The sequence below is a fragment of the Microchirus variegatus genome, assembly GCF_963457635.1.
Source record: "Microchirus variegatus genome assembly, chromosome: 5".
Lineage (NCBI taxonomy): Eukaryota > Metazoa > Chordata > Actinopteri > Pleuronectiformes > Soleidae > Microchirus > Microchirus variegatus.
The window spans coordinates 28997540-29009926 of record NC_139806.1 but is presented as its reverse complement, the minus strand read 5'-3'; the positions used below and the strand labels follow the sequence as shown (position 1 = coordinate 29009926).

The 12387-nt window shown below is 43.4% G+C and overlaps 1 protein-coding gene across 2 annotated transcripts in view; it reads right to left on the bottom strand.

Moving 5' to 3' along the window:
* The window catches only part of klf8 (Kruppel like factor 8), a 61172-nt gene that overhangs the window by 26470 nt on the left and 22315 nt on the right, over positions 1-12387 (bottom strand). For both annotated transcript variants that reach the window (XM_083890037.1, XM_083890038.1), the window contains exon 2: positions 4193-4612. In XM_083890037.1, the coding sequence (XP_083746163.1) occupies positions 4193-4612 (420 nt within the window). The remainder of the gene's footprint in view (positions 1-4192; positions 4613-12387) is intronic.

Genomic DNA, 12387 nt, shown 5'->3' with positions numbered 1-12387 from the left:
AACAACACATAAGAAGACAAAAAAGGCATTTTGTAAAGCCTGCAGATGAAGATGTGACCTATAAACATACCAGGAGGTTCATTTAAGGAGCATCCTGGTATGTTTACCAAGTGGGCACTAAGGGTTCAGATCAAGAAGCACTAGTTCATGTACGTAAGATGTAATAAGACTAAATCATTCATTTTTAACCATAAATGAACATAAACTGTCCAGATTTTTATATATCAAGACAAATTACATGAAGTCATTTAAGATTTACACGGTAAAAATGCCAACAATTAAACATCACAGGCATCTGTAGGCTTAACTTTGATTATGGATGTTTAATAACTTCATTTCCAACCTGCAGCAAATTGCTGAACAGACATTTGATTCAAGCTAATATCAGAAATGGGAAGATTTGAGCAAGAAATGTCGATTTTTCTTAAAAGCAAGTAACGCTGCACTGATATGTTAAGGTTTTTTTGATGCTGCAAATCAAATCTAATTAAAATAAAAGTCATAAGTCAGAGTTAAAGAACACAGAACCTCCTCTCTGTAAATCACGACTCAGCTTTGCGTTTTAATTTAACGTAATTTACGAGCAAACAGTCAAAATGACCCAACAAGGAGTTTGGTTTCACGGAGGGAAAGAAAGTGATTCAGGCTGCCTGCTGTCAGGGCCGCTCTAAGGGCTGCCCGTGACCTCTGACCTCTTCACGGATCTCGTCCCACTCGGCTCCGCTCCTTGAAAGTCAATCGGGAAGAAAAAAAAAACAAACAAAAGCTCAAACGCCACGGCTCAGAGAGAAAAAAACGCAAATGTCAACAACGCGCTTCGGACACAGGAGAGCGAGGTTTACGGCGACGTCACGCTGACAGACGAGGGTCGTCGCGCTTTGAAAATATCCTGCTGTCTTATCATCCAGGCAGATTCACACGGGAGTCAAAACATCTCAAGATGATGTTGTATATTTAGTTCCTAAATGAGATAAAAAATGTTTCCAAAACCTTGACGTGGTCCTCCAGAACCTCAGGAACAAACCTCCTATGAAACATGTAATGATTAGAAAGGTAATAATCGATTAATAAGAGTTGTATCTCTACTCGAGAGACAACATGACAACGACACTCAGAACACTTTCATGCTTCCTGACATCGTCAAACTACACGGAAGGAAGAAAATGGTTCACAAACGTTTAAAGAATGACTGAAATTGGCCACAAAAAAAATCAATAAATAAATGAGTTAAGTTATTTGAAAGTAACGTGGGCAAAGTTGTCGTCAAATAACTCGAATGAGCTTCATTGATTTAGGTGTTTTCACCAATTTAAGTCATTTTTATATTAGTAGAAGAAGACGAAGAAAAATGAGGTAAAAAATAGAAGGTGTGGTAAAAGTATAGGAAGCAGGAGAAGAAGAAAATCAGGTTGAAGAAGAAGAGAAATGAGGTAAAAGATGACAACAGTGGGTAAAAGTACAAGAAAATTAGGTAAAATAGGAAAACAGTGGGTAAAAGCAGAAGACAATGAGGTAAAAAATAGAAGGTGAGGTAAAAGAAGTAGGCGAAAGAACGTGAGAAGAAGAAAATAAGTAAAAGTAGTGGAGGAATAAGCAGAAGAAGAGGTACAAGAAGTAGAAGAAGAACATTTGGTAAAAGAAGAGGAAGAAAATGAGGTAAAAATGGAAGAAGGTGTAGTTTGTAGTAGCAGTCCAAAATGAAAATGAGGACAAATATGATAATTTAGGTAAAAGTAGACGAAAATGAGGTAAAAAATAGAAGGTGAGATAAAAGAAGTGGTAGAAGAACACGAGGAGAGGAAGAAGAAGAAGAGGTAAAAAGGGAAGAAGGTGAAGTTTGGAAGTAGTAGACGAAAAAGAAAATGAGGTCAAATATGATAAGATGAGGTAAAAGTAGTCGAGGAAGAAAATGAGGTAAGAAGACGGAAAAGGAAGTCAAAATAGAAGATGAGGTTAAACTAGAGGAGGAAGTGGAAGCAGAAGAATGAGGCAGAAGAAGAAAATGAGGTTTAAGATGAGAAAATGCAGTTGAAGATGAGGAAAAATGAGGAATAGGAAGTATAAAATGGTGGTTGTAGAAGAGGGGGGAAGTCATAGAAGATAAATAAAGGTTAGAGAACATGAGAAAAGAAATGAAAATAGGATGAATGTGACGGTGAAATGAGAATACGAGGTAAAACAAAGACGACAAATGTAGTCGAAAGCAGAGATGAGGATCCACCTCCTCATCTAATCGCATTCACTTCATCCTCGTCTCCTCCCTCACACTCCACTCACTCGTCTCTGCATCATCATCCTTCACTCCGTCTGTCCTCACATCCAACAGCCATTCATCCTCCATTCACTCCCAGCTCCGCCCACACACACACACACACACACACACACACACACACATAACAGCGTGGTCCACTTCACGTCTCCTTCAATCAGGCGTCCACGTCCTTCTCTTCCTGCTCTCATTCATGACAAAAATCTGCATCTAATTATCATTTTCTATGTCGCGGTGACATCAAGAGGAAAGAATTCCTCCAAAAACGAGCCGAGTTTGGTTCAAAGAGAAGAAGTCGTTTTTCCCATAAAATAACAGCTGGAGGAATGTTTTCATTCCTCTCGTTCAAAATGTTTTAAATTGACGTTATACTAACCCGACGTAACCCAGATTATTCTGTGTTTTCTTGAAGCCTGACTTCATCCTGGACAAAGTTGTCGTCAGAAGTCAGAATTTCCGAGTTGTTGAACAGGAACGCCCCCCTCAAGTTGGATTTTTCCGACTTCACCAACCCCCGACACAGGATTCCAAGATGGCTGCCACTTCACAAACACCGCTGATTTTACCGTTAATTGCACTTCTGTCATATATTTGTTCCACATTACATCCATCGTACACTCTTCAACTTTTAACAGTAGACAACCGTAGCTACACTGCGGCTAACAGTTGCTAACAGCTAGCCCAGGATGTGTTTACATCCATGTTTATTTTCCAACTTCTCAACTGGAAGGCAGTGAACTCGGGAGTTACATTAGACTCTTAGAAATAAAAGTGCTAAGTAGAACCATATATGGTTCTTCAGCTTGTCCTCATGGGAGAACCCTTTTTGGCTCCAGGTAGAACAAATCCTTTTAAAACCCTTTATTCAAGAAAGGGGTTTTAAAGGGTTCTCTGGATCAAAATGGTTCTTACTGGAACCATTAGTGTTAACAAGAACCTTTGAAAAACCCTTTCTTCAGGAAAAGGGTTTTTCAGAAGCAAATGGTTCCAGGTAGAACCTCAGCCCTTGTAGAAGAACACTTTTGGAACCCTTATTTCTAAGAGTGTATGATCCATTCCATTTGTAGTCGGAAATCGGAATGTCTGACCAGTGTTCAAAGCAGCCTTGTGTACCTCGACTTAGGATTCCAAGATGGCCGCCACTTTACAAACGCCACTCATTTTACCGTTAATTGCACGTCTAACATATTTGTTACAAATTAGTTGTCCATGTAGTACTATTTTTTTTACTCATGCTGTTTTTGTGCTTGCAAAGCTTTGTTGTCACTAAAAATAGCTAGCAGTTAGCTTAAGATAGGTCTCATATGCTTCTCAACTGGAATGCAGTCAACTTGGAGGATACATCATGCTCTGTTGTAGTTTGACATTGAAATAGAACTGTTCAACTTTTAACCATAGACAACCGTTGTTACTCTGTCTTTGTGCGCCAAATTAGCATTCCAATTGCTAATAGCTAGTCCAAGATATGTTTGTGTTTATGTTTTGTTGTTGGAACTCGGAATTTCCGAGTTCAGGAGCAAGTATTCCAAGATGACTGCCACTTTACAGACACCGCTAATTGCACTCCTCACATATTTGTGCCACACTAAATCAGTCGTGCGCATAGTACATAGCACAGATAGCATGTTGCTACGCTGGTTGTGTGCGCAAAATACCTGAAATTTGCTAAAATACCAGGCTAACGGTGGCGAGGATAGGATACGTTTGAATCTATGCTTTTTAACTCCCAGTTCTGACGTTTGCGTGTAAAGAAAATGGCTTCCATGCCGATCAACATCTGACAAATTGATCGTCAGCGTTTAATCACCGCTAATCCTGCGTGAACACCACCTGACATCCATCTGTCCATCACTGCTCCTGCTTCCTCCTCCCTCTAATCAATCAATCAATCAGCCACCAAAGCCCCGCCCCCTGCGTCCTCACCGTGCACTCCATCTCCTCCGGCTCGGGTTTGATCTGCACGGACGGCATCTCCGCCTCGTCCACCACCTCCTCCTCCTCCTCCTCCTCCTGCTTCACCTTCGGCTGCTCTTCCTCCTCCCGCGCCTTCTTCTTCCTCTTCTTCGCCGACCTCGTCGCCACTTCCTCTCTCGTCGTCTTCTGCTGCTGCTGCTGCTCCTCGTCCACTTCCTCCTGTTGCTGCTGCTGCTCCTCCCCCCGTCGAGGCCTAGTCAGCGGCTCCTCCTCCTTCTCCTCCTGGACCACAGGTGGCGACGTTTGCTGTTGTTGTTGTTGTTGTTGTTGTTGTTGTCTTCGGGTCAGGGCGCTGCTCTGCCGGGCCGGGCTCCTCTGCTTCTTCTGGGCGCCGACGGCATTTTTCTTCTGCTTAGGACTCAACTGGCACTGAAGAGGAGAAGAAGAAGAAGAAGGTGATAGGAGGGAGGAGGAGGAGGTGATAAGAGGGGGTAGTTGAGGGGGGGGGTGGGGTGAAATGGCTTTAGAGGAACAGAAACTTCCAAAAAGGCAGAAAAAAAGGAAGAATTTAAGACGTGAAGAAGGGAAAAACAGAGAGGGAAGGAAGGTAAGAGAGAGGAAGTGGGACAGGAAATGACAAGAGTTGAGAGATGAGACGATGTTACCTCTGCTCTGAAACACAACCCCACCCCCCCTGTTCTTTAAAAACCTACAGGAGGAGGAGGAGGAGGGTTAAAAAACACACTTTTTTAAAAAAAGAAAGAAGAGACAGAGGACGAGAGACAAAGGCCTAAATCCTGAGGCTGCGACTGAGGGAATGAGAGCGAGAGAGAAATAACAGAGAGAGAGAGGCAGAGCAGGGAGGAGTCGCCGTGAACTGACCCCTCCCTCTCTTTCAGAGGCAAGGCAGGCGGACACACCCTTTTCTGGAAGCCGAGCGAACCACACACACACTCATGGAGAGAGAGAGAGAGAGAGAGAGAGGGAGGTGGGGAGTGCCATGGCCGAGCGAGAGAGACACACACACACACCTTCTCTTCTTCCATTTTCTCTCCACTTCCTCTCCTCACACTCAAATGTTAGTGTCATTTTTTGTAGAAAGTGTTAAAGAACTTCACTGAAACAACCTGAACGACCTTTGACCTGAACCCATGACGATTTTGGTCAAAAAAAGGCCATAAATTAACCGTTTTACCAATTTAATCTCAGTATATGACAACAATAGCGTATAATAACGTCTTTATAATCAAGTTTTCTGTTTTTTTCAGCTTCTTAACTATGAATATCTTCTTTTTATGGATGCGTGCAAGAATAATGTCGATATATTTCACTAAATAATGACTTAAATCAGCAGGAAATACAAGAACACATACATCACAATGCAATGGGGCTGCAACAATGAATTAATGGATTAATCGTCAATTACGACATAAAAAGTCTCCATATTTTGATCCGTGACGACTCAGTTTGACTGTTTTTTTCCTCATAATTCAAACACGTTTTCTGCTTTTTCAGTATTTTCTCTTCTAAATCATTAAAGCGTAATAATTTAAGTTTGTGGGCAAAATAAAAGACAATTGTGGATATTAAAATGTCAAGGTAATTTACATTTTATGGACTAAACCATTAAGAAAACAATCAGATAAAAGATTTTCTCTCTGGTTTCTTTCAAATAAAATGAAATAGCAACAAAAATAAGAGTAAAAAATCTTCAAAGGAATGAGAAAATACAATGAATATTAATGATTAATAATAAGAAATAAACCTGTAATACATTTACACTTTATATTGTGTTGTTTATAACGTTGTAATACGTAAATTAGACAGTAAACGACTGACCTTTTGTCTGAAAACATTTACTTTGAAAGGAGAGGAAATGGAGAACATTTGAAGTGGACACTTCCTGTGTCTCGAGTAATGATTAAACATGGGTTTAAAACGCAGAGGTTGTCGGTTAAATTCCTGTTAAAAACGACTCAGAGTTGAGCCACGCTCATTTGCACAAAGTGGAAGTTGTATAAAAAAAAAAAAGAAGGAACAACTTCCCTTTTCCCGGCTCTTTTATTTTGTCTGTTTTTCTACTGAACTCCTGCTGAGCTCAGCTGTTCCTGATGTCAATGCGGTCGTGTGTGTGTGTGTGTGTGTGTGTGTGTGTGTGTGTGTGTGTGTGTGTGTGTGTGTGTGTGTGTGTGTGTGTGTGTGTGTGTGTGTGTGTGTGTGTGTGTGTGTGTGTGTGTGTGTGTGTGTGTGTGGTTTTTAAAAGCCAAATCAAAAATCTCAGACATCATCTGACACATTAACCTTGTTGTGTGCGGTTGAACTCACCCCCACACTGAAAATCCAGGACACAAACACCCGTCTGTCGCTCTTCTGAGGTCAGATTATGATACTTTTTTGGTGAGATTAAATTAAAACAACACGCGGAAGTAGAAAAATAAAAGTCTAAGATTCTGAAAACACACTGTGAGCAACATTCCTCTGAGCAAAAAGATCCTTCAAAGTTTTTTCAGTTCAATAAACTGGTGAAATGTTACTTTTTCAGCCTTTTGATGTGATTTTCTTGACAGGAAGTGACATCATCAGTGACTCCAGCTCGTTTAAAAGGGTTCTTATTCCGGCTTTGTTCTCTCTCTCTCTCTCTCAGCGTGACCTCGTGCTTCCTCTCTCCGGGGAGGCTGCTGACATGTGACCAGTGGATTCCACAGCGAGGTGGGGCCTCGGCCAATCAGACTGGGTGTGGCTCGCACCAGCACCGGCCCCTCCCACACACACACACACACACACACACACTAGAATCTCCAGCCCCATTGTGTGAGCACAGAGCCCCCCTCTGTGAGTCCAAACAAAGGTGAAGGCAGCTCGTTGCCACACCTTCCCCCCCCCCCCCACACACACACACACACACTCCCAATCTGGCAACCCGCACACACTGTGCACCAGCATCCTGCATTAGTGTAAACATTTTCAAAATAAGACGCACTATTCCAGGATCAAAGGTCAAACAGAACCATGTGACGTCCACAAGTAGAGGTTTAAAACATCCGAGACCTCTTCATACCACTTTGCATCGAGTTTCAAACATTCACTTTTCTGTTCACATGCTGAAAATATGCAGCAGGAGTTTGTCCGGGTGAGTGATTTGGGGTTCTTTGCGAGGTCTATTTTGTCAGGATTTATCAAGTACGGTACAATTTTGGACCAATTTCACGATCAAAACCAGGACCTGGCACTTTTTAAAGCCAAACTCAAAACACTTTACACTTTCACGGTCTTTTAACACCGAGCGGCTCAGTGACACCTACTTTTGGTTCTCATTTTAGTGACTCTTTTTTAATCGTTTTAGGGAAAACACTTTGGTGATTGATTGAGACTCTGAATGTCTCTCGATTGTCCAGGTTTATGGAGTCTTTGTTGTTACTTTATTGTTTAAACCTTATTGGTTTTTCCCAAGAAGCGAGGTCAGCGACCTAGCCTCACTTCCTGTCTTTGGTTCGCACCAGAGTTGGTCCAAAGGTAAACTTCTAGACTTCTCGAGCCAAACATGACTCCTGTTGGTGGAGTAAAACATCTCAGTGTGGAGGAAACAGGAAATCGTGGAAATTAGAACTTCATTTGTGACAATTTTTCAGAAGGACCATTCTATTCCAGTATATTGTTTCCCTCCTGTGTGACCAAGCAGTTCTCACCTGACCAAAGTCGTCCATTCAATTCAGTAAATGCAGCGTGAATGAAATCTGAATTTGCACACAGTGCTCCGGGTCAAAAGTCGTAAAAGGGACTGCGGCGGGGAGTCGTGACGAAGCCATTTTTAAACACTGTTAAAACAATGTTTTGATAACGAGTAGCAGTGCATCCACCGCTCCAGAGGGGGGAGCTGTGCTTCTGAGAGCTGGTGTGCTGATTACGTCACTTCCGGGTACCTGTCCAATCACAGGGCAGTTCTGTCTTCTGGGTGTGAGAGTTCAGTCTGAAACAGCACAGCTGAAGAGAGCTTCAGCTACAGCAACCAGGAGGTTTTTTCGACCATAAAAACAAGTTCATGTATGTATGTAGACCTCCATAACTGACATATATGTGCAACAGGACCACTCTATGTGAGCTTTAAGTCAACTTTATGGAGAATTTTCTTCCTTTTGGTGTCTTTCCAGACGACTCGATACAAATCAGTTATGAAACCACGGCTCTTATTTCCTTTGTCGACGGTTTCGTGTCAGACGTTCTTGAGCAGGGAGGATTTGTTATTGTCTGTTAAGAGACGGAGCTGAAGGCGGCAGACGGTACAGCTGAAGGGCAGAACTCCACAGTAAAATAATAATAATAAAATCCCTTTTTGTTAAAGGGAAAGTTTGTGTTTTGGATATAGAATCAATGAAAACATGGCTGCCAGTATAGAAAGTTGATTTTAGCCTCATATTTCATGCCCTCTTAACTCTTAACACTTTGTTTTAACTTATTTTAACATGTGAGTTAGTGTTTTTGCCCATTTTTCCAGAAGCTTTTTTCCAACTTTTCGGTTCGCCGGCTTCCCGCAACAGCGCGAGTCAAATTACCGTAATAACCACACCTTAGCTTTGTAGTGCAACTTCTCAGCTTTCGGAAACCGTTGTAATTTTTGCGATAGCACAAACCGTTGCATATTTACGGCGACGCGAAATGCACAAACATATAACTGTGCATTACTCCCTGGCACCAAGTCCATAGAGAAAACGAGCGTTTTTAGCTCATAGAAACGTGGGAGTTCCTCGTCTACTGAGGCCGTATTTGGTGAGTTTGTGTCACTTGTGAGTTCTTCTCGCTTTTGTAAGCCGCGACGTAAAATCGCTGCTTTTCTCTATAGACTTTGGTGTCGAGCGTCGTGAGCGGATTTCAAAGCAGCATAAACTCCAGTTTCTAGTAAGAAGAAGCTGCCTTGACAGTGAGATAAAACAGGAAACACAGAGTACACTTGAACTGCCATGTATTTTATGAGGTGAGCCTTTTGTTAAGTGGAACTAAAACTGGGGTTTGTTGTTTTAGAAACCCTGACTGTGTGCATACATACGCCATACAAGGACACTTCACTATCGCTTTAAACGGCCAGAATGTTGACCATTAATGGGTGTAATGCATGATAAACAGAAACCTTTATCCTCAGGAGAAGACAGGAGGAAGCGTCCTGATCACAGAGGGAGTGTGAGATCCTTTTTTCAGACTCGATTAATCTGTTTTTGACGTTGGAACGCTCGCGCCGCAGTCGGACCTGGATCGAACAGGATTTGCAAATAAATCTTTTTCTCAGGGAGTGTTTGTTTTAACCTGATCTGGAGCTCCAGCCGGGTGGAGCTCAATGCTGCGGGACAACGCAGACGGTGCAGACTGTGCCGTGTGAGCAGTAAATCACTGAGGAAAAAACACACACAGAGAGAGAGAGAGAGAGAGAGAGAGAGAGACACACACACGAAACATGTGAAAAGTCAAGTTGTCTGGACTTTTCTGGAGTTGTGCTGCAGCTCACAGGCCACGCCCACTCCACCGCGGCGAGGAGAGAGGAGCAAACACTGGGAATCTTCTCACAAATCCTACATGAGCCACATCTGTTGCAGACGAGGGAAAGTACAGTGTGTGTGTGTGTGTGCGTGTGCGTGTGCATGTGTGTGTGTGTGTGTGTGTGTGTGTGTGTGTGTGTGTGTGTGTGTGTGTGTGTGTGTGTGTGTGTGTGTGTGTGTGTGTGTGTGTGTCTTCAGGACCACTGACCCTGTCAGGACCAGTCGTCCTCATGAAGAACCAAAGCCTGGTCCTAATGAGGCAAAGCCTCACTTCTGAAGGGAGTGGTTAAGTTCAGGGCTAAGCTCTGAACACAAACGAGGCTGCAGTGGTGCCTTGCTCAGAGGCAAAACCCTGCCCTAGACCCGTCCTGGTATACATGTTCTTGAATTTGTAGCTTTGAGTGGACCGAAAAATGTATAAAACATACGGAGTGAGGATATTTTGGGCTGGTACTCACATCTTTAAAGGGCTTTTTGGGGGTTGAGACCTGGTTTTAGGGTTTCTGTCCGAGTGTTCCTTACTACGAATGCTACCCAATCGTGTGTGTGTGTATTGTGTTGTATTTATATATTTGTGAGGTCCTGACAAAAAACCTACAAGCCAGTCTTTGAGAGGACCTTGTTTTGACCTTGTGGTGGACATTTTTGTCCTGGTCCAACAACTTTAAAGGACTTTTCAAGATTAAGACCTGGTTATTATTGGGTTATGGTTAGGGTTAAGCACTTAATTGTGAGGGTTAAGGTAAGGGTAAGTCCGAGGGTTAGACAGTGACAGTTAGTTGTGATGGTTAAGGGTCCAAGAAACGTACAAACCAATCTTTGAGAGGACATTTTGTCTGGGCCCCAGGGTAAAGACCCAGAAATAAGACCTGGTTTCAGGGTTTGTGTTATAATTTTGTTAAGGTTAGGGCTAAGCACTTAGTTGTGATGGTTAAGCTAAGGGTTAGGGTTAGTGAATGCAATGTGTCCTCAGTAAGACATGGTCTTGTGTTTGTAGCTTTGTGAGTTTTGTTGGTCCTCACATTTTCAAAGGGGTTTTTGGGGGGTAAGGATCTGGTTCTAGGGTTAAGGCCACATTATACTTCTCCGACTGCGTATGCGTTATCCGTCTGCGTCACCACGGAGACGCCTCGAGCATTTATACTTCTGCGTCGTGGTGACGGACACTCGCTGCAATTTCCCGCCCGATCAGTAGGGGTCGCTGCGCAAGGTTGTTGTGCTTCTGGCTACAGTGAGCAATGGCGTCCGAGAAAGAAAGAGAGCGAAAGACTGTTGTTGTTGAAACAGTGGCCGTTTCTCACTTTTCTGTGTCACGGAACGCAGTTTTAAGATAATTTGAGGCGAGAAATTGGCCATTTAGGGTCTAAACATGTGCTGTGTGTGTTAAGATATGACGTATTTATAGTTCGGCAGCGGCATTATCGGCGGGGATCAGCTCCGCCTCTGTGGACGCCCGGAGCGCACTGAGAGCCGGCACAACTTCTAATGGCTTTTTTTCAGGGTTAAGACCTGGTTTTAGGGTTCGGGTTCTAATTGTGCTCAGGTTAGGGTTGCGATGGTTAAGGTAAGGGGTAAAGAGGATGCCTTATGTCTATGACGTGTCCTCACTAAGACATAAAAACAAGTTTGTGTGTGCACTAATGAGTGGTGATAGTCTGTGTGAGTGTGCATGTTCTGTGTGTGTGTGTGTGTGTGTGTGTGTGTGTGTGTGTGTGTGTGTGTGTGTGTGTGTGTGTGTGTGTGTGTGTGTCAGAGGAGGGGGGGGGGGGTCGCACTGAGGAGTTCCAAGAATAAAATAGGGTGGGGTGGGTGTGACCCTGTCAGTGATCCTACCACAGGAAGTCGTGGGGGTGGGGGGGGGGATTGAGAGTAACGAGGACGGACACAGAACCTCAGAGCTTTATGTCACCGCTGAGTCGAGGAAACAAACCTGTTTTGTCACGTTTGCACCAACGTAAACACGATCACACCAGGGCGTAAACAACAAACAACAACACTTTTAAACCCTGTTTAAGAGTGAGAAATCGCTAAAAACATCAATGTAAACACACACATATGTGGTTAAATGTCATCTAACATCGTCTGTCTTCAGGATTGGTGTTCTGGATTCTGGGTTGGTCTTGTGGGTTTTGGGTTGGTGTTCTCATTTCTGGGTTTGTCTTCTGGATTGGTGTCCTCGGTTGGTCTTCTGGGTTCTAGATTGAAATTCTGGTTTCTGAGTTGATGTTCTGGATTCTGGGTTGATGATCTGGTTGGGTTGGAGCTCTGGTTTCTATGTGAGTGTTCTGCGTTCAGGGTCAGTGGTTTATGTTCTGGGTTAGTGTTTTGGGTCGTGGATTGGTGATCTGGTTTGGGGTTCTGGGTTCAAGGTTAGTGTTCTGTTTTCTGCTTTGGTAATCTGGTTTCTGGGTTCTGGTTTGGTGTTCTATGCTACTGTTCTGGGTTCTGTTTTCTGGTTTGATGTGTTGGTGGTTTAGTCTCCATGTCTTGGTCTGGGACTGGGAGCAGCAGCAGCGTTCAGGTCCTGTCACGACCTGATGATGGAGCTGTGACAGCACTGACAGCCTGAGCCTCCCACATGTTTTTACCTTATATGCAAAACACTCACAGAAGTGAAGGTCACGCCCACAAAAATAACCTTCAGTGTGACGCCGTCACGCGACTCCCACCACTTCATCC